The sequence below is a fragment of the Coenobita brevimanus genome, chromosome 76, assembly GCF_032717465.1.
Source record: "Coenobita brevimanus isolate Jiangsu-jjx chromosome 76, ASM3271746v2, whole genome shotgun sequence".
Taxonomy (NCBI): domain Eukaryota; kingdom Metazoa; phylum Arthropoda; class Malacostraca; order Decapoda; family Coenobitidae; genus Coenobita; species Coenobita brevimanus.
Window position 1 is genome coordinate 25,203,803 of NC_137029.1, and position 18,720 is coordinate 25,222,522.

Below are 18,720 nucleotides of genomic sequence, written 5' to 3' on the forward strand. Positions count from 1 at the left end.
CCAGTTGATTCTGGGGCCACAACAATAACAGCTACTATTTTAACAATAACAGAAGTTTTTAATAGTTTATATGTTGTGTTAAGTAGGTATGGTAATTGCCCACCCCTTGTGATGGGATACAAGATTTGGATGCTGATAATTAAATGTTAAAAAATGGTACAGGATGGTTGTTTTGTATCGTTCATATTGTACAGTATTGTATATAAAGGTTCCAACATGCTTGCATGCATTTGACATTGGTCACCTACATAGCGGGTCTCCATGCTGTTCGATCTCTGGCAGCCTCCCTATTCAGTCCCTTATCCCTGAGGTCCCACGAAATGACCTTGTCACAGGTCTTCTTTGGTCTGCCTTCGATCTTCTCGCCTCTTTGAGATGTAGTACGTTACTGCATGTATACTTTATTGCTGAATAGTGTGAAATGGCATAAGATTTTTTTTTTTTCTTTTTCTTTTAAGCACGGCCTGAAGTAATGTTACATGTTAGGGTGTGACTAGAGTGTTGCCTTGAACAGGGTCGCCAGTGTGGAAGCCTCGGGACATGTTCGGCAGTGGAGGTGGTGGCAGCAGCAGCGGTGGGGGCAGGCGAGAGCGTGAGCTAGGCGAGTCCCAGACGCTACCTCGCCCTGGCAAAAGTGGTGGTCGAGAGGATCACTTCTTGGTTTATGAGGAATATGGTGGCAACATCTACACCAGCAACAAGCAGGACACAGGTTCCACTAAGACACTTCATTGTTGAGCCGCCCGTCTGGCCTCCCCAGAATAACCACTGCTTATGGACAACTGCATAACAGCCCCACTACTAACAGTGTGATGCTCACCCCTCCGCTTGTACCCTCCTTTAGCCACTCACAGCCTCCAGTCCTCAGAATCTCTGTGGACCCTCCTCCTCCTCCAGCTTTCCTCATGCAGAATTTTCTTCCCCAGCATGAAATTGATTCCAGCTTTTCTCTTTTCATTCTGTGAACCTTTTGATGATAGAACTATAGAAAGAGCTTTGATGTAGTGGAAAAGTGAATGAGCGTAAAGTGGTCCGGACATCAACCTCTTGTGATGAGTCATTTTGATGATAGAATTGTAGAAAGTTATTTGATGTAACAGAAGGGAAGTGGATGCGTGTAGTGTGGTTTGGACATCAATCTCAGAAATATAGAAAGAACTCCGACGTATCGGAAGAGAATTGGATGAGCATCGTGTGGTTCGGACATCAATCCCTTGTGATCAGTGCTGGTCACTTCCACAACGCTTCCAGGCCGGTGAGGTGCAAGAGTGGCCACATCCAAAATGTCTGTTTGGGGCTGTATCCTTGTGATCTTAGGAGGCTGTGTAGCACATCTTTCCTATCTTTTAATCTTGAATATTACACCCTCTCATTTTCGTCTGTGTTATACAGAACAGTATATGTTTTTGTTATATGGACTTAGTTTGCATTACTCTAATAGCAAACAAGAAAATATGAATGGGCCATATTCAGAAATATATTGGCATGAAAGAGTTGCCAGTGACCCTTCAACCCCAACAAGAATACGACCTTTGTGTTCATATTCTCGTGGGCTTAGGAGGATTTCTAGCACCTATTCCTTACCATTAGCTTTCTGTATATGGTACATTAATATATTATTTTCATGTTTTATTAATGCTATCTCTGTTGATATGAAAAAGATATTTATAAATAACATACACAACACAAGTAAGGTGTAGTATGCAATCCATCACCAAGGAAGAGGTGGTAGAAAACCTCCTAAGCTGATGAGAATACAGGCCTTGATCTCCATTAGTTCACAATTGCAATATGTACAGTATACTTTGTGGTTAATGTGCACTAAATATGATGTCGGGTGTAAATCTCAGAAGAGGAACTAATTTTACTGTTATAAAGAAGTTACAGAATTTAAGTGGTGCTTCTGCATTTACAGCTGAGTGCAATACTTCTGTTCCGAAAGCTTTTGAAATGACTAAGCTTCAGCTTTTTATTGTGTTGTGTCTAAGTTATGAATATCACAAGTTTGTCAGATGCTGTTTAAAAAAACAAAAAAACAATAGCTCTAGGTCCTTTGCTTTAAAGGCCCATCAGTTCATAATGAAAATGTTCACCCTCACCCGCACTCAAACTAAAATGCCAGGATTCATTCTTTAAGTGGCATAGCATGAAAATTATAATTGACTTTTACTTTAAGCAAGTACTGTAGTGTAAAGGTGTTTTGTTGCTATGTTGCAGTTGTTGCTTGTATATACTAAGTGTAAGCCAACCAGTACTCAAGGAGCTTGGTGTAGAGATGAGATAACATTATTATCAGAATGGAGTATCAGTTGCAGCCCAGTAATATTCATATAAACACCAGAAAGGAGATTTAATACCGATACTGTAGTATTTTTTTTTTTTTTTTTTTTATTCACAATGTATAATGAAATCTCTAGTGGAAATAATGAACACTTTTCATATTGCCATTGTTGCATAAAAGTGGGAGGAGAACAGTTTTATTACATAATTATAAAACTAACTCACCAAAGTACTCTCTCATGTTTAACATTCCCCATTTCATTTAGGTGATTTTATTGACACTGTACAGTGAGGTACAGTACTAGATAAGATTATAGTTCATGTTGCTGGATTATTGTAAATACTGTATTATCACCTGTGTACTGCTACTGGTGAGCCTGTTTTTTTTTTTTTTTTTTTTTTTTTTTTTTTTTTACCACATACAGTACTTGACCCCGCCAAATGTTAACTTTTTCAGTCTGGCGATGTATTTTTCATTTTGTTTTTGCTACCTTCAGATTATTATATTTGGCTTAGAGAGGGAAATCAGGTTGTGAAGGGGTTAATGGAATTTCTAACCCTGTCACTGTAAACGATTTCTCCAAAGTTAACTGAATTGTCTGGAAGTAGCAAGAATAAACTTAGCTAATATATCATCAGACTGAAGGGGTTGACCATACATTATGTAGTAAACAAGTTATATTTTTGGTGGAAAGAGTAGAATATATAATAATTCATATAAGAATAGTAATGTTAATGCAATGAATATATCTTTTCAAGATGTTTTGTTACATTACACTTCTTTTAACATGTAAGGCTATTGATGATGCATCATTCTCTCTTTATGTGTGTATAGTTGTGTAACACCTTTAATAGTTAACATTCAGTGCCAAATAATGTTGCTAGTCAATTATTAGTCAATAGGCTTACTTTAGCAATGTCGGCTCCAAGGTACTCTTTAAATCATAATTTTTACGTTCATAAGGTTAGATAGTAGCAAGCGATGATCCCTTCCCTACCAGTTCCCCTCATAGCGTCCTGCCAGGTGTACCTAGCAGTATATCCAAATCTTCTTTGAAAAAAGCAAAATTTTCCCATTGTTATGATCCATCCTACTATAAACCAATATAACACAAGTTTTAACCTAAGGGTAACATAACATAATGCTCGGATAACATGAAGCCTCAGTGGCCTATTGTAATGTAAGACTCGTATTACATGAAGAATAAAAGGCCTTTTACAGCAGTAGAAGCTCAGATAACATATTGTCTTTCAAGGCAGTCTGGTTATCCTGACTGAGCTTTGTTGAGGGCCTTGCTGGGAGTGCACTTACCTCTGAACATCTGTCTAGCATTCTGCCGTTTAGAATGGTGGAAATGGCACTCTTTTATAAGTTATCTTTAGAAAATATCTGAGGTTCATCTTTTCAACCTCTCTTGGATCCTGAGTGCTCAAAAATCACCCCATACATATTTGCTTTTCTGTCAACTTAATCTAAACTGTGAGGAAATAGATTGACAAGATAGTTCCTATGCTTTGACTGCATCTCCCGCTTGTTTAGTAGTCATGCTCCTAATGTTGCTTTCCTCTTGTGTCAAACTTGCACTACAAAGTTTCTCCAGAATGAATTACAAGATTTAAAACCTTTGACATGTAATACAATTTTCAATTAAATACTTGAATCAAGCAGATGTTTTTCCTCCATGAGTACATAAAATCTGAGCAAATGTTTTTCCTCCATGAATACAGTTGCGGACAATAGTACCATTCCATGTTTTAGCCAGACAATTATGAAACTTGCTGAATATTCTGAAAAGTTTCCTGGGCTCTGACAGCCATATCAGTGAGATTCAAAAGTCACTGCTCACTATCTCATTAGTATCATAATGAAGTAAATCACTATTTATGACCGCAACTGTGATGAGCACCTCAGTCCAGCTGGGGTATCACGGATGTGCACCTCATGGGACACAACAATAAAATTAGTCTTTCCAGCTCCACACCTGCATATATACAGTATGTGTATGGTTCACAGCAGAATAATTTCAATTTAATACTACTTTGCTCATGTAATGCACACTTGAAACTGTATATGCTGAACATTGTAGTTTGATATACAAAGAGACTTGCCATGTCAACTCATTGGCAGCTGCAAATAATTGTCTTGCTCTCCCATGAACTACTCTACAAAGCAGTGTAATATTTGTACTCTGTACAGCGGCTAAGAATTCTAAAGGAAGAAAACTATGAAAATAGCATATTTTTTCATGAGTGCCACAGATGTTTCTAATTATATCCTAGAATTTCATTATGAATAGTATTAGTACGGACAAGAATATTAAAATTATTAAATTTAAATAGACATCAGGTTGAGGAGACTTTGTACGGCCATTTTATACTTGACATAAGGTTGTGCTGTTTATACTAGCATAGAAACAGGTAAGAAGATGAGGCCAGGCTCTGTGTTCTGCTTTACTGTGTGTGTAGCTTGTGGGCAACCCGATGGTCACGGTGCCATCTGGCTGCCATGTGGTCAGTAGGCAGAGGCAACCACACCTTCAGCTGGCTGCCAGAATACAGGGTGGTCTGTATATAGCACCCCAGGCATGGAGGTATCTTGTTTGTTGCAGGGATGGCTCAGAGTGGTGGGTGAGAAGTGCAGATATTTTGGCTGCCTCTAAACAATACTGATCAACCATGCATTCACTGGATGTAAAAAAGCAAACATTATAAGGCAGGAGAAGGGTTATGGGAAGTAGAAAAGAATGCCAAGTAAACATCAGTAATACTGACTGAGCCATTTTCACAACACATTAGAATTTACCTCGTAAGAGACAGTGGTGCCATATATGGATCTCACTGTATATTGAATACACCTGTATCTAGGAAAGCTGTTGTTGATTTTCACTTGTTACATGTCTTGGTAACAATGGTGTACATTTCTTTTCGTGTTGTTTAGACGTTGTCTAAGTAAATTAAAATTCAGTGAGTGTCCTTTTGACATTCACTTTCTAATGGATATCCTCAAGAGACTGGCAGATGGCAACCCTCCTTTAGAGGCTCGTACAATCATTATGTGTAGCACTCCTGGGACTCTGTACCACACTATGAATATTCTTTAAAATGGCTCAATTTCATAAGGTAGAGACATCGAATAGTCTAGCCGGGGCCACCTGCCTCTCTCAACCCAGTGTGATCCAGTGACTGGCACTCTGTGGTTACACAGGACACCCAGCCTCACCCTCATCACCCCACCAACCTTTTACTCATTCTGCAAATAATTTGACTCCAGTTCAGCTGGAGTGTAATGCTTAACTTATGTACTGTATTCACAGTGTATACATCACTAAGAAACAGTATTGCTATTGTAATTTATTTAAGATTACCATTTTACTTAATGTATATATATTGCTAGACTTTATAAGTTAGGACTCGGTTGTATAAATGGCCATTCCAATCCAAAGGTTTTGGACATACTGATTCTTGTAAGACTTCAACAATATTAGTTATTTCGTTACAGTTCATAAAGCCAACCACATCTATTCAGTTCATCAGTAGTACTCTTCATTCTTTTATCTTCAATTTTCATGTATTTTTTCACCAACCAGTCAGTGTTATTCAACCAAGTTTATGTTGGCTGCTAACAAAGTCCACCATATTAATGCATCCCATGTGTCTACGTCTTAACAGATCTGTTATCATCCTGGAGTTTTAAAGTAGATCATGAATTACACAGGAAATTTAATTTGTAAATTATAAAACCAAAACTATTTGTAACAGTATAGTATTGTAAAATCATATTGTTGACTTTTTAGGAATATTTTCTGCAAAACAAATTGCATTTTCATGTATAATTTTCTCTTCACCATCATCTCACTACATAAAACTAGCATTATATTTATTGTACATCATATTCTGCGGGAGTGTTTAAGCAATACCTTATGGTGCCCCCTCCTCCCCTTTCCCCGTTTCTCCCCCCAGTCACTCCCCTTCTCTTCCAACTCTCCTCGTGTCACCATCTTACTGATTTCATGACGTAGGGAACACCCTCACTAAACACACTGAGCAGTTTTAAACAAGTCCAGTCTCAACTCACTGAGCAAAAGAGCAGCCCACTATAGACTTGACACACATCATTCCAGGTGGTTTTTCACTGGAAAAGATTGATGAACTTGTGTTTTATCCTACGTTGTACTTTATCTCCAGCTGTCATTACCTGCCCCCTGCACCCCCTCCTTCCTCACCTGACCCCTCCCTGTTGGAGTGTCTAGCCCCTTGTTGTTCATCCATGTCCCCCTATCCCCTCCTCCTCACCATTCCATCTCCTTGGCTGAGAATATTGATCCTTATCTTTAACGGGCAATATTCCTGGCATGATGCAGACTATAATCACCCCCAAAAGAGCTTTCAAGCAGGAGACAAAATTTGGGACTCCAGAGGAATGTTGTGCTATATTGAAAGGTTACATAATGCAGCACAGGCTCTTGAGAAAATAAGCCTCATTAAACCTATAAAATGAGCATCCTCAGTTGCAATGCTGTACAGTATAAGTGTGTAAGAGAAGGCAGGAGCTGAGGAGAAAGAGTCACTATTACTCATCCATCTTGGTCTCCTGCTTGAGAAAACAGATACTCCAGGGAGGGGCTGTGGATAACGCTCAACCCCTTCTATAGAATACTCAATAAGTCATCCCCCATTTTCAAAAAGCAAGTAAATATCATAGTTTGCTTACTTGTGGAGACTTATTTCAACTTTATATAATAGGAAGACGGAGTTACATCTCAAAGTGTTCAATAATTCATGAAAGGGTTATATTGTATGATAGCAAATGTATACAGACTATTGTATTGTGTTACATGATTAAACTATTTATACAATGCATGATTCTCTTATATCCCAGACTAACCAAATAATGTCTTTAGCACACTACAAAAAGTACAGTACTGTAGTAAATAACCACTAACACAAATTGCTTAGTACAAGATGCCCTCTAATCTGTAATATTGAATAACCAATATAATATGCCTCAGCCTGGACAAATGTAGTGGTAATGTACTGTAATGAAAACACTAACTGCTATAATTGCCCTTCTTACTAATAGTTTGATTTAAAATTGATATGTAGAAATATAAGTTATAACTTACTTTTATTAATACAGTAATATATATATAAATGTTAATGCTGATGCTAGGGAAACTGAGGCATTCACTAATGAATTTAGTAGTTTTGTATATTGAAGAAAGTGAACTTATTATATGATAAAGTACTTTATTGGTATTTAATAATTTAATTTGATACAGCTATGCATTATAGTATTGCTATTTAATAATTTTGCCTAATAGATATTGAACTTAATGAACTTAAAGCTTAATGAAAAGTGAATAACCATGAACATCATTGTGCAATATTACTTAAGGTACTGATGGTTGAATAATTATAATGATAATACAGGTGTCAGTTTTTGATAACAGTGCAGTACAGAACACTACTGACCAACTGGCACTTCACTGTTGTTGCTGTTGTGGCTCCAGGCTGATGTGAAGATGAACACTGTGGACTACAGGCTGAAGTTGCTCTTTTGTCTGCAGTCCACCACTTCCCTTTCAGGTGAAAGGGAGTTGAGAGTACCCAGTTGTATGGGTACTACTGCTTGAAGGCATCCTTCACCAGCACCATGTAGTGTAGTAAAAATACATAACAGTGATTATGCAGTATGCAATCTTGAAGTATAAAAAGGAAAGTATTTTAGTAATGAGCAATAGAGGAATATTGCTCAGATATATTAGGTGATTTATATATATTAGTATAATTAGAATAATGGTCTACAGTATACCATCCATTATTCAGTTTGTCGTCCTATCAGGAATACCAGTATAGGGACCTGAAGCTACAATACAGTACGACAAATAGATGACTGGTGACGTAGCAGATTAAAGTACAGTATTCCAATTGGATCTGGCCCATAAATCCAAGGAATGGTTGGGCTTTATTGATTATTCAATGCCATGCAGGGAAAAGTGACTTGTTCTCATGCCTGAAATGTCTTTTGTAGTCATGGGTCTCTACACTGCTTATGAGGCAATAAAGGTATAATAAACTAGTCAAGAACTTTGTGGTGTTAAAAATTATTACCTCATGAGCAGTGTTTCACTTAGTTTTGACAATGACAGAATGTGCTTTGATGTGGGAAATATGTATATCAGAATTGAACCCCATGTAAAATCCATTTCTTATCATCATTCCATGTTACTGTAGTAGATACAATTGGAATTTTGGAACTTGGACACTTAGGATGCAGTTAACTGCCCTCTCCACTGATCACACCTTCAGACAAGAGTGAATGGATGGTTCATGGAACAATGGAACTTTTAATAATTAAATCAGGGTGTATTAACTTGACCTTTCCACTGATCACACTTTCAGACAGGAATGTATGGACTGGCCATGTTGAGGCAGCCACTCCTCCTGGATATCCAGTTCCAGCCCGGGCCAGTGTGGTTCGACTGGGCCCTGGTGGTGGCCCATCACACTACTCTGGCACGCATGTCACACTGATATACACTAGTGGTCCTCCTCTCAGGCCTGCTCCACACATACCCCATCCACCTCCCATCCACAGACCTTCTTCCCTTAATGGTGCACCATATCACCTATCATCAACGAAAATGACATCGTGCGGGGGAATGGGGTGTACCAGGCACAATGTGAATGCTACAAGAAGTTCCCCATGGCCTGGCTTTCCATACACTGAGAACAGAGGCATTCAGACAGAAGAGAATGTTGAGGCAGTCATTGGAGGGGGCATGACTATAGACAGTCTTCTGCAGCAACTAAGGGCTCTCTCATAACACACACCCAAGGTGAGCATTGACTATGATTAAGGGGATATTTAAATAAGAATGAATTCTTCCTCAGTCTTTAATATTAGTCAAATTTCCATTCAACCTTCATGCATGAAAGTGATATGAGTGTAAGACTGGTATGACACGAGTTTGAACATCAAGAGACAAGAAATGAGGCTGTTTAGAAACACTAAGAGGTTGTGTTAGGTGGACAGGAAAAAGTATACATAAAACTTCATTTTTCAGAACTGGTTGAGACATGGTTCATTCCTTAAAAGTATACCAATAGTTTTTAGAATATAGAAAATTTTAACATTTTATCCACAAATTTTCAAATGAAACTTCACAGACAATAATGGAAAAAAGCTACGTAAAATATATAAATTGATTTACCTTTTGATCAGCAACCATAGAGAATATTCATTGTTTTGCTTCAGAGAGAATCATATACAATAAACCATTAATATATAGAATCCTTTTTAAATTTATTTTTGTTTTAACGATCACCTTGAGCTGACCGAACGTTATGTTTATTTTACAAATTTTTGTTCAATAAAAGAATGGACACATGGGAAACACAGATCAGGGTGGCACACACACACACACACACACACACACACACACACACACACACACACACACACTCACGCACACACACACACACACACACACACACACACACACACACACACACACACACACACACACACACACACACACACACACACACACACACACACACACACACACACACACACACTATCCTCCTCAACCTCTATCTTCCTCAAGATCTTTACATCATCAGCAAACAGACTTGCATAACTGTTCACTCCATGATGTGGTAGATGGAGTGAACAGTTATGCAAGTCTGTTTGCTGATGATGTAAAGATCTTGAGGAAGATAGAGGTTGAGGAGGATTGTAAAATACTGCAGGAGGATTTGGATAGGATACGCAATTGGAGCCGGACGTGGGAAATGAAATTTAATGTAAAGAAATGTAAAATATTGGAAATGGGTAAAAGTACCAGGAGACCATTACTGAATTATTTTTTGGGTAATGAATTAATCACAAAAAGGAGAGAAGAGAAAGATTTGGGAGTGCTGGTCCAAGATAGTTTGTCACCAGAAAAGCACATTAACAAGATAGTTGGAGAGACTTATAAACTCTTGACTAACATAAGAGTAGCATTTCATTATATGGATGAGGAAATGATGAAAAAATTGATAGTGGCCATGATCCGCCCCAGGTTAGAATATGCAGCGGTAGTGTGGTCCCCACACAAAAAGAAAGATATAAACAAGATTGAGAGAATACAAAGAACAGCAACCAAGATGGTCCCCAGTCTGACAGACCTGTCATACAGAGAGAGGCTGGAAAAACTGGATTTGCCTTCGTTAGAGGAAAGGAGAAAGAGGGGAGACATGATTGTGGTGTTCAGGATCATGGTGGGAGTAGATAAAACTGACAAAGAAGATCTGTTTGTATGGGATAAGAGAGCAACAAGAGGACATGGAATGAAATTGAAAAAGTCAAGCTGCTTGAAGGATATCAAGAAATACAGCTTTCCTTACAGAAGTATAGACTTATGGAATAGCCTGGACAAAGAGATCGTCCAGTCTAAAAACTTAAACGAGTTTAAAGTTAAATTCGACTTATTGAGAAACAGCGACGGAAACCCATGAGCATAGTACATTCCGTGTATATCACAATTAGGTATATTAGGTAAATACTTAAATATTTGGAACGACTTAGACTAAGAGGTGGTGCATGAGAAAAACATTCGTGTGTAAAGGTAGACTTGATGAATGTGGATATGGAGACAGGACAACACGAGCATTGCTCAATTCCTGTATACTACAAATAGGTAAATACACACACACACACACACACACACACACACACGATGGATAAGATTCACACTTAAGTTTAACTGTGTGTTCTCTGGAAGAGAGAAAAGTGCCTCGGGAATGGAAGAGGTCAAATGTGGTACCAATTTATAAAGGAGGAAACAAGGAAGAACCCCTGAATTATAAACCAGTGTCCCTGACCAGCATGGTCACAAAATTGTGCGAGAGAATCCTGAAAGATAGATGGATAAAATATCTGGAAGAAATGAGTATTTTGGCTGAAAGTCAGTTTGGATTCAGAAGTGGAAGGTCATGTGTTTCCAACTTGTTGAGCTTTTACTCAAGAGCAATTGAAGTGCTACAGGAGAGAGACAGTTGGGTGGATTGTGTGTATTTAAATTTGGAGAAGGCCTTCGATAAGGTACCTCATAAGCGTCTATTGTGGAAATTGGAACATATAGGAGGACTGAAGGGAAACCTCCTGGAGTGGATGAGAGACTTTTTGAGAGAGAGACAAATTGTACAGTGATAAAGGACTGGATATCTGGATGGAGGGAAGTAACAAATGGAGTCCCACAGGGCTTGGTGTTGGCTCCAGTAATGTACCTAATTTACATAAATGATGTTTGGTAGATGGAATGAACAGTTGTGCAAGTCTGTTTGCTGGTGATGCAAAGATTTTGAGGAAAATAGAAGTTGAGGAAGACTGTAAAATGCTGCAGGAGGATCTGGATAGGATACATGATTGGAGCCGGATGTTGGAATTGAAATTCAGCTTAAAAAAAGGTAAAATATTGGAAATGGGTTAACGTACCAAGAGGCCATCACTGAATTATTTGATGGGTAATGAACCAGTCACAAAAGCGAGAGAAGAGAAAGATTTGGGAGTGCTGGTCCAAGATAATTTGTCACCTGTAAAACACGTGAACAAGACATTTAGAGAGACGTATAAACTCACGACTAATATAAGAGTAGTATTTCATTACATGGATGAGGAGATGATGAAATCATTGATAGTGGCCATGATCCGCCCCATGTTAGAATATGCAGCAACAGTGTGGTCCCCACACAAAAAGAAAGATATAACAAGATTGAGAGAATACGGAGAACAGCAACCAAGATGGTCCCCAGTCTGGCAGATGAGAGGCTGGAAAATCTGGCTTTGCTTTCCGTAGAGGAAAGGAGAGAGAGGGGCGACATGATTGCAGTGTTCAGGACCATGATGGGAGTAGATAAAATTGACAGAGAAGATTTGTTTTTATGGGATAAGAGAGTAACAAGAGGACACGGAATGAAACTGAAGAAGCCAAGCTGCTTGAAGGATATCAAGAAATATAGTTTTCCTTATAGATGTATAGACCTGTGGAATAACCTGGACAAAGAGTTCATCCAGTCTAAAAACTTATATGAGTTTAAAGCAAAATTTGACTTATAGAGAAACAGAGATGGGACCCCATGAGCGTAACTCATTTCATGTATATCACAACTAGGTAAATACACACACACACACATGCACAAGCTCCTCCACATCCGCAGAACGCCACATCAGTCTCTGGGTTACCAGCATCGTGAGAGGAGTCATAAATTGAGCATTTATTGAGCAAAAGAGCCATTTATACCTAGCTGGATATTATTTTATATGAGTGTACAGCCGAACAGTGTTCAATATTTAACAATCTTTGTATGATAAAAGCCACAATGCCTGGGAAATTACCGAACAGCATGGTGTTTGGCTTTAACGAACCATTGACTTTTATAGTCAAGGGTCTGGTACCGATTAGTAGAGTATATCGAGGGTACATTATACAGATATTCTCCTACCATATCCAGACCCTACCTATACCCAACCCCCAACCTATACCTAACCTATTTGTACAGAACCTATGCTTAATTTGGCAGTGTTTTCTGGTCATTCAGGCATATTTAGACATCAGAACACACAAAGGAATATCCAAAGCAATGCTAAACACCAAGAAAACTATGCAGAAAAAACACTGAAAACCAAAAAACACCCTACCAAAACACTATTGTATGTACAGTACCCCCTTCTAATTTTGGCACTGTTTTCTGGTCAGTCTGCCTTATTAGACATCAAAACACACATAGGAATATCCAAAGTAATGCTAAACACCAAGAAAACTATGAAAAAAAAAATTGAAAACCAAAAAACACCCAACCTATAAACTACTGTACTATATGTACAGTACCCCTCCTAATTTTGGCACTGTTTTCCAGTCATTCTGCCATATTGAGACATCATAACACACACAGTATTATCCATATTAATGCTAAACACCAAGAAAACCATTAAAAAAAAAAAAAACGTTGAAAACCAAAAAACACGTGACCTATACACTACTGTATGCACAGTACCCCTCCTAATTTTGGCACTGTTTTCTGGTCATTCTGCCATATTGAGATATCAAAACACGCATAGGATTATCCATATTCATGCTAAACATCAAGAAAACAATGCATAACCAACAAAAATCCACGAAAAACCTGAAGATGGTTTGAATATCAATTATCTGTGATGAGTGATTGCTCCCTGGGCTCAAAAAAAATTCCAAGTTCAAATATGCCTCCGGAAATTGGTTATAGTGGTATAAATGGTATACCATCACCTTCACTGGTGTTTATACTATAAGATAAGCTAATAAAAACACAAAAAACTGATAAGTAAAGGTACAGAATTGCTGTGAGAATAAAGTGTTCAGGAGTAAAACTTACCTTCATATAAATTCCCACCATCTGAGTGCAAAATTTTGTCAGCACCTTCCAAGAGTTAAGCACATGTCTAGATGCAGAATTTCATGAGCTTTCTCAGGATTTTGCAAAATTTCAATATGACCAATAGTAGTCGAATAAATTGCAAAAAAATGTGAAAATTCATGAGTCATTGTTGTCACAACAGAGGAGGGTAGGGACTGAGGGAATGAGGAGGGAGCCAGGAGGGTATGGAGGAGGGGGGAAGTGAGGCTGTAGGCAGGATTCTCCCCCTTCTGTCAACAGGCGGACAGGCGCTTTTACCTCACATGTTAGACGCCAAGTGGCCATGTGGAATCACAACTCATGGTGATCAGGGGACTTTCGACGTTCGATAGAGAGACAGTCGGCTGCTGTCGCCGAACATGTACTCTTGGCTTGTGGTTTGTGTTCGATGGTGGTGGCGGTTGGGAAAGGCTTAGCTCAGTGGCCACCTGATATTGGACATTCAGTGGGGATGCATACAGACGTTTTGACATTGCTTGTGGGTTACAGTCATATTACTCGGGTGCTGGAGGTTTGCTGGGAGTGATAAGATGAGTGCGCGGCTTTGACCATTCAGAACAGGGACGGACAGATATTTTAGCTCTGGTTGGTTATGGACTACTTCCTGCTCACGGCTCGAGCTCAGCAGTCACGTTACCGAATGTTTGAACATGTAAGCTGACTGGCTGAAGTTCTTGGGGACTTTTACTTCACGATAATAGCAAGTAAATTTGGATAATTGTTTAATAGAGCCAAGATCTAGCATCCGGATAATGGACACATCTGGATACCGAGCGTCCAGATAAATGAGGGACTGCTTTTATATATATATATTTATATATGTACAGTACCCTTGCGCCCAACACGCGTTTGTCCAGCACAATTCACATCCAGCACGGAAAGCAAAAAATTAGTACGATTTAATACAGTTGAATTACTGTAACACAGGTGCATTAGCATAACACGGACGGAGCTCCGAGAAGTGGGCAAAATCTGCAGAGTTCGCCTCTAGCACGATCACCCCCGGTCCAACACAGTCACACTGGACATTCCTGTGATGCTGACAGCCAATCAAAACATCCGATCAAGTAGCCTCCCCTGCTCGCTATGGTGACATGATCGTAATGTTGCCCAATTAAAAACGCTTCTGCTCTTACGTGATGTTTTGTTTAAATTTCTCCCATCACAGCGCCACTCAGTCGCATAATTCGCATTGGATGGTACTTTTTTCTCGCTGCATTTTCTGCCCTTGCTACTGCATATTACCCTGCTCATGATGCCTAGGAAGCCTTCTGAGAACCCCAGGAAGCGGCAGCACCTCCCTCAGGCCACCAAGCTAGAAATCATCGAGAGGAAGAAGAAAGGGGGGAGGAATGCAGACATCACCAAGGCCTACGACGTGAATGAAGCCAGCTTGAGGACCATAATAAAAAAACAAGACAAGATCCTGACAGCAGTGAAGGCTTACTGAGTGCTAGGACAGGGAGAAGCAGGACCTTCCATGGATGTGGACGAGGATAGTGATTCTGAGTGTGATTTCAAAGGATTTACGAGGGAGGTTGAAGAGGAGCAGCAGCCATTATAATCCCGCTAGTGATGCCAGCAGCCATCCTCCGGGGACCCAGTAGGACTACCTACAGCCTCGGATACCACCTTCCATTCCCAGCATGCCCACCAACACTATCTTAAAAGGTTAGTTATCATTCATAGTACAGTACCATTTATAATAATTACAGTAGTACCAATATATGTATAGGTATATGTTAGGTATTTCGGGTGACTTTTCCTAGGGTTGCTGACATAAATCATTCTTCCCCATAATCTCTTTTGTTTGTCCAACACGTTTTTGGTCCAACATGGGACCCATGCATGACAATATTACTGTGTTGGACACAAGGGTACTGTATATACAGTATTTTTATATATATATATATATGTATATATACAGTATATACAGTGAGCTCTCACAAAACGCACGAATATTGTCCCCGGAAGGTCCCACTTTATCAGATTTTTGCGTTATAGGGCCCTATGTTTACATGTTAAAGGGATGCGTGGTATCCAAGCCAGCCCCAAGTTCACCTTTTGGGGCAATTTTCAGGGATTTTTCCCAGGACATTTACCTACCTAATAATGATTTCATTACATACAAACATTGGAGGATTCCTCACCTTGAATTGAAGAGGTTTAGGGCCTCCTAGGGGGAAGGGGAGTGGGATTCTGGCAGAACAGGACTCCTACTGGTCCCCAGGTGGCCCAAGAAAAGAGCAAAGATAGCACACAGCACATGTAGAGCCAGAGTGCGGGGAGAGGGTAGGCTCAAGTGGAGCAGGAATGCTGTGTGGACTGTGATGACATCCCGCGCAGACACGTAACAGCCATACACTCAATCCTCGTAAACCGCGGCAATTTGGGTCTGGACCACTGCCGCGAATTACAAATTCCGCGGTTTATAAATAATAACTCGTATGTGAAAAATTAATTAGGGTCTGGACTTTGGCCAACCACCCCCCAAAGTACCCTACCGACACCTATCTAGGCACCATCAAACACAAACATACAAATTTAGGAATATTCAGTGCATGTATTTAATAGAAATAAGCAAGGTTAAGGGATCTCACCGTAATCCTATGATGATATTGCTTAAGTGAATGAAGTGGGGTGGTGTTGGGAAGAACTTAGAACCTCTCAGCATGAGGTGGGGGTGCTTCCTCATGCTGTTCTCCCTTCTCCAGCTCCTCAGCCTCCCTCAGGAAGCCCTCAAAGTCTGCCTGGTTTTGTTTTGGTTTCTCCCTGGTTTTGTAGATTGTCCTTATGATCGACTCGTTCCTCCCACATTCTTTCGCCAGGCTTGCAAACTTCTCTCCCTTCTCAACATGACAAATGAGCTCCAAACATTGACTGTACGACAACGGCGGCTGCTTCTTGATGCCACAGGGCTTAGAGCGCTTCTTCGGGGGTTCGGGAGGGGCCATGGAAGGTAGGAGGTGGGGGGAAAGTGCACAAAAAAAAGGCAGGTAGCTCTTGTACCGCACGGTGATGCTCTGTACTGTGCTGGTTGGCAGGCAGAACAACAACAACATGGCAGCATTAGTATGCACACTTGCCACCAGGGACAGGTGGTGATTGTTTGTTGGGTCACGGTTATCAAATTGAATGCAGCGGTTTACAATTCTCTTCGGAAAAGGCCCACTTCGGTGCCTAGATCCACGATTTTCGTGACTTAACAGCGGTTTAAGGGTGCTGGCAGTCTGACAGCCACTTTGCCGCGGATTATGAATTCGTGGTTTATAAACACGCGGTTTACGAGGATTGAGTGTACATCAATGGCTGATGCAACCCCCACTATGACTATTGGTACTCGTATTATGTCTGTTCCCACCTCATTATGACCAATTTTTATGTGAACTGACTGTTTAAACCATACTTTGTGGCCTCAGACCGCATAATCCCTATCATCGCAGCGTAGTGCAGTTTTCGAAAAATGGGCAGATTTTTTTCACCCATGTTATATCTGTCATTTTCACATTTTGACCATTTCCTGACCTAAAAAATTGCCTTCCATGTTACGTGAGGTTCGAGCACTCAGACTGCGCATTAAGTGAGAGCTGACTGTATATACTGTTTTGTAGGGTAATTGACTTTTTTACTTGGCAGTAGATTGGATGATCTTTACTCCAGAGTTGTTGCAGGAACATCTTAATCAAATGGAGCACATGGTGTGGAATGCATTATGTCTCTGATATAGAGATGAGAATTTCAGTGATGATTATTTTGCCCATTTTACTGGGCAGTTTGTTCAGAGTCCTCATACTTTTGTACTTGTTTTTCTCTTTTCTGAATCTTATCCATCTCAGTTATTAATGAGAAATAAGGCCTGGATTAAACTGATTATAATTATGTAACCTTAACTCATATTCAAGAGATTTTCTAATTACCATTTATATGTAACTTTTTATTTTCTTTCAGAACTACAACATTAGACCAAGAACATGCTTCACCCACAAGTTTCTCCACTCCCAGTCATATTTTGTAGTGACAAAGAAAGGGTTACACAACCTGAAAATGATGACAATAATAATTATGTACAGTCAGAAACAAAAGTTTGTCCGTTATTCCACTGCCTCTGCTTTACGCACATAGAGCATATCCATCACTTTTTTCCCTGATGTATCATATCAAAGGGTATCAACAATGGGCAGAGAAAATACCAAGCCCCTCTCAACTTAGGAACAATAGCCAACAGAGGGTGCGAAGCTCAAGCGTTGAAGTAATAGGCAAAGTTTTGTCCCTAACTGTACCACTGTGAGTCACAATGTATTACTGAATCCAGTTGCCTGGTTATCAGATTATGTAATTTTCCAACTTATGATGATCTCACACTTCCCATACATTCACTATATTTGTGCAGTACTTCAGGTAATTGGTATATGCATGAAAGAAAATATAATTAACATGTTCAGCCTGAGGACCTCTTTTATCCAGCATTTCACTCTTGCTACTGCCAGACAATTTTATTTAGTTTAGGGAATGGCATTAGAAGTGCAGGGGTTAGTGAAAGCTATAATGTATCTAATTCCCCCAGTTCAAAGAGTCTCTCCTAAATTTAATGAACTTGTTTGGATGTAGTGAGAATATTATAAAGAATACATCATCAGATAGAAAAGGTACAATACATTAATGATAATACAGCACACTATATTAGTAAAATTACACTGTACTGTAACAACATTATTCTTAATATATGCATTTACTTAAGTTTCCTTCACTCGTACAGCACATGCACACAGAAACTTTGGGCATTTTTTTATAAGCTAACAACAAAATATTTCACGTCAGACTAAAGAACAGTCTAGTCTCCTTGACCTTAGTGTTTAAGTGTTGTTTACTCTGACGACACTGGCAAATCTTGACATATTATGCAATAAATCTTAATTATCATCAGAAAGTGAATATCTACAATAGGCTACCCTTTAAATGATCAGTCTTGCAGTTCAAACTATTGTGTCTGTCACCAAA

At 39.5% G+C, this 18,720-nt stretch overlaps 1 protein-coding gene across 2 annotated transcripts in view; it reads left to right on the forward strand.

The window, feature by feature from the left end:
* The window catches only part of sif (guanine nucleotide exchange factor still life), a 945,217-nt gene extending 926,497 nt beyond the window's left edge, over positions 1 to 18,720 (forward strand). For both annotated transcript variants that reach the window (XM_080278922.1, XM_080278921.1), the window contains exons 35-37: positions 515 to 712; positions 8,683 to 9,119; positions 17,671 to 18,720. In XM_080278922.1, the coding sequence (XP_080135048.1) occupies positions 515 to 712; positions 8,683 to 9,107 (623 nt within the window). In that variant the 3' untranslated portion in view covers positions 9,108 to 9,119; positions 17,671 to 18,720. The remainder of the gene's footprint in view (positions 1 to 514; positions 713 to 8,682; positions 9,120 to 17,670) is intronic.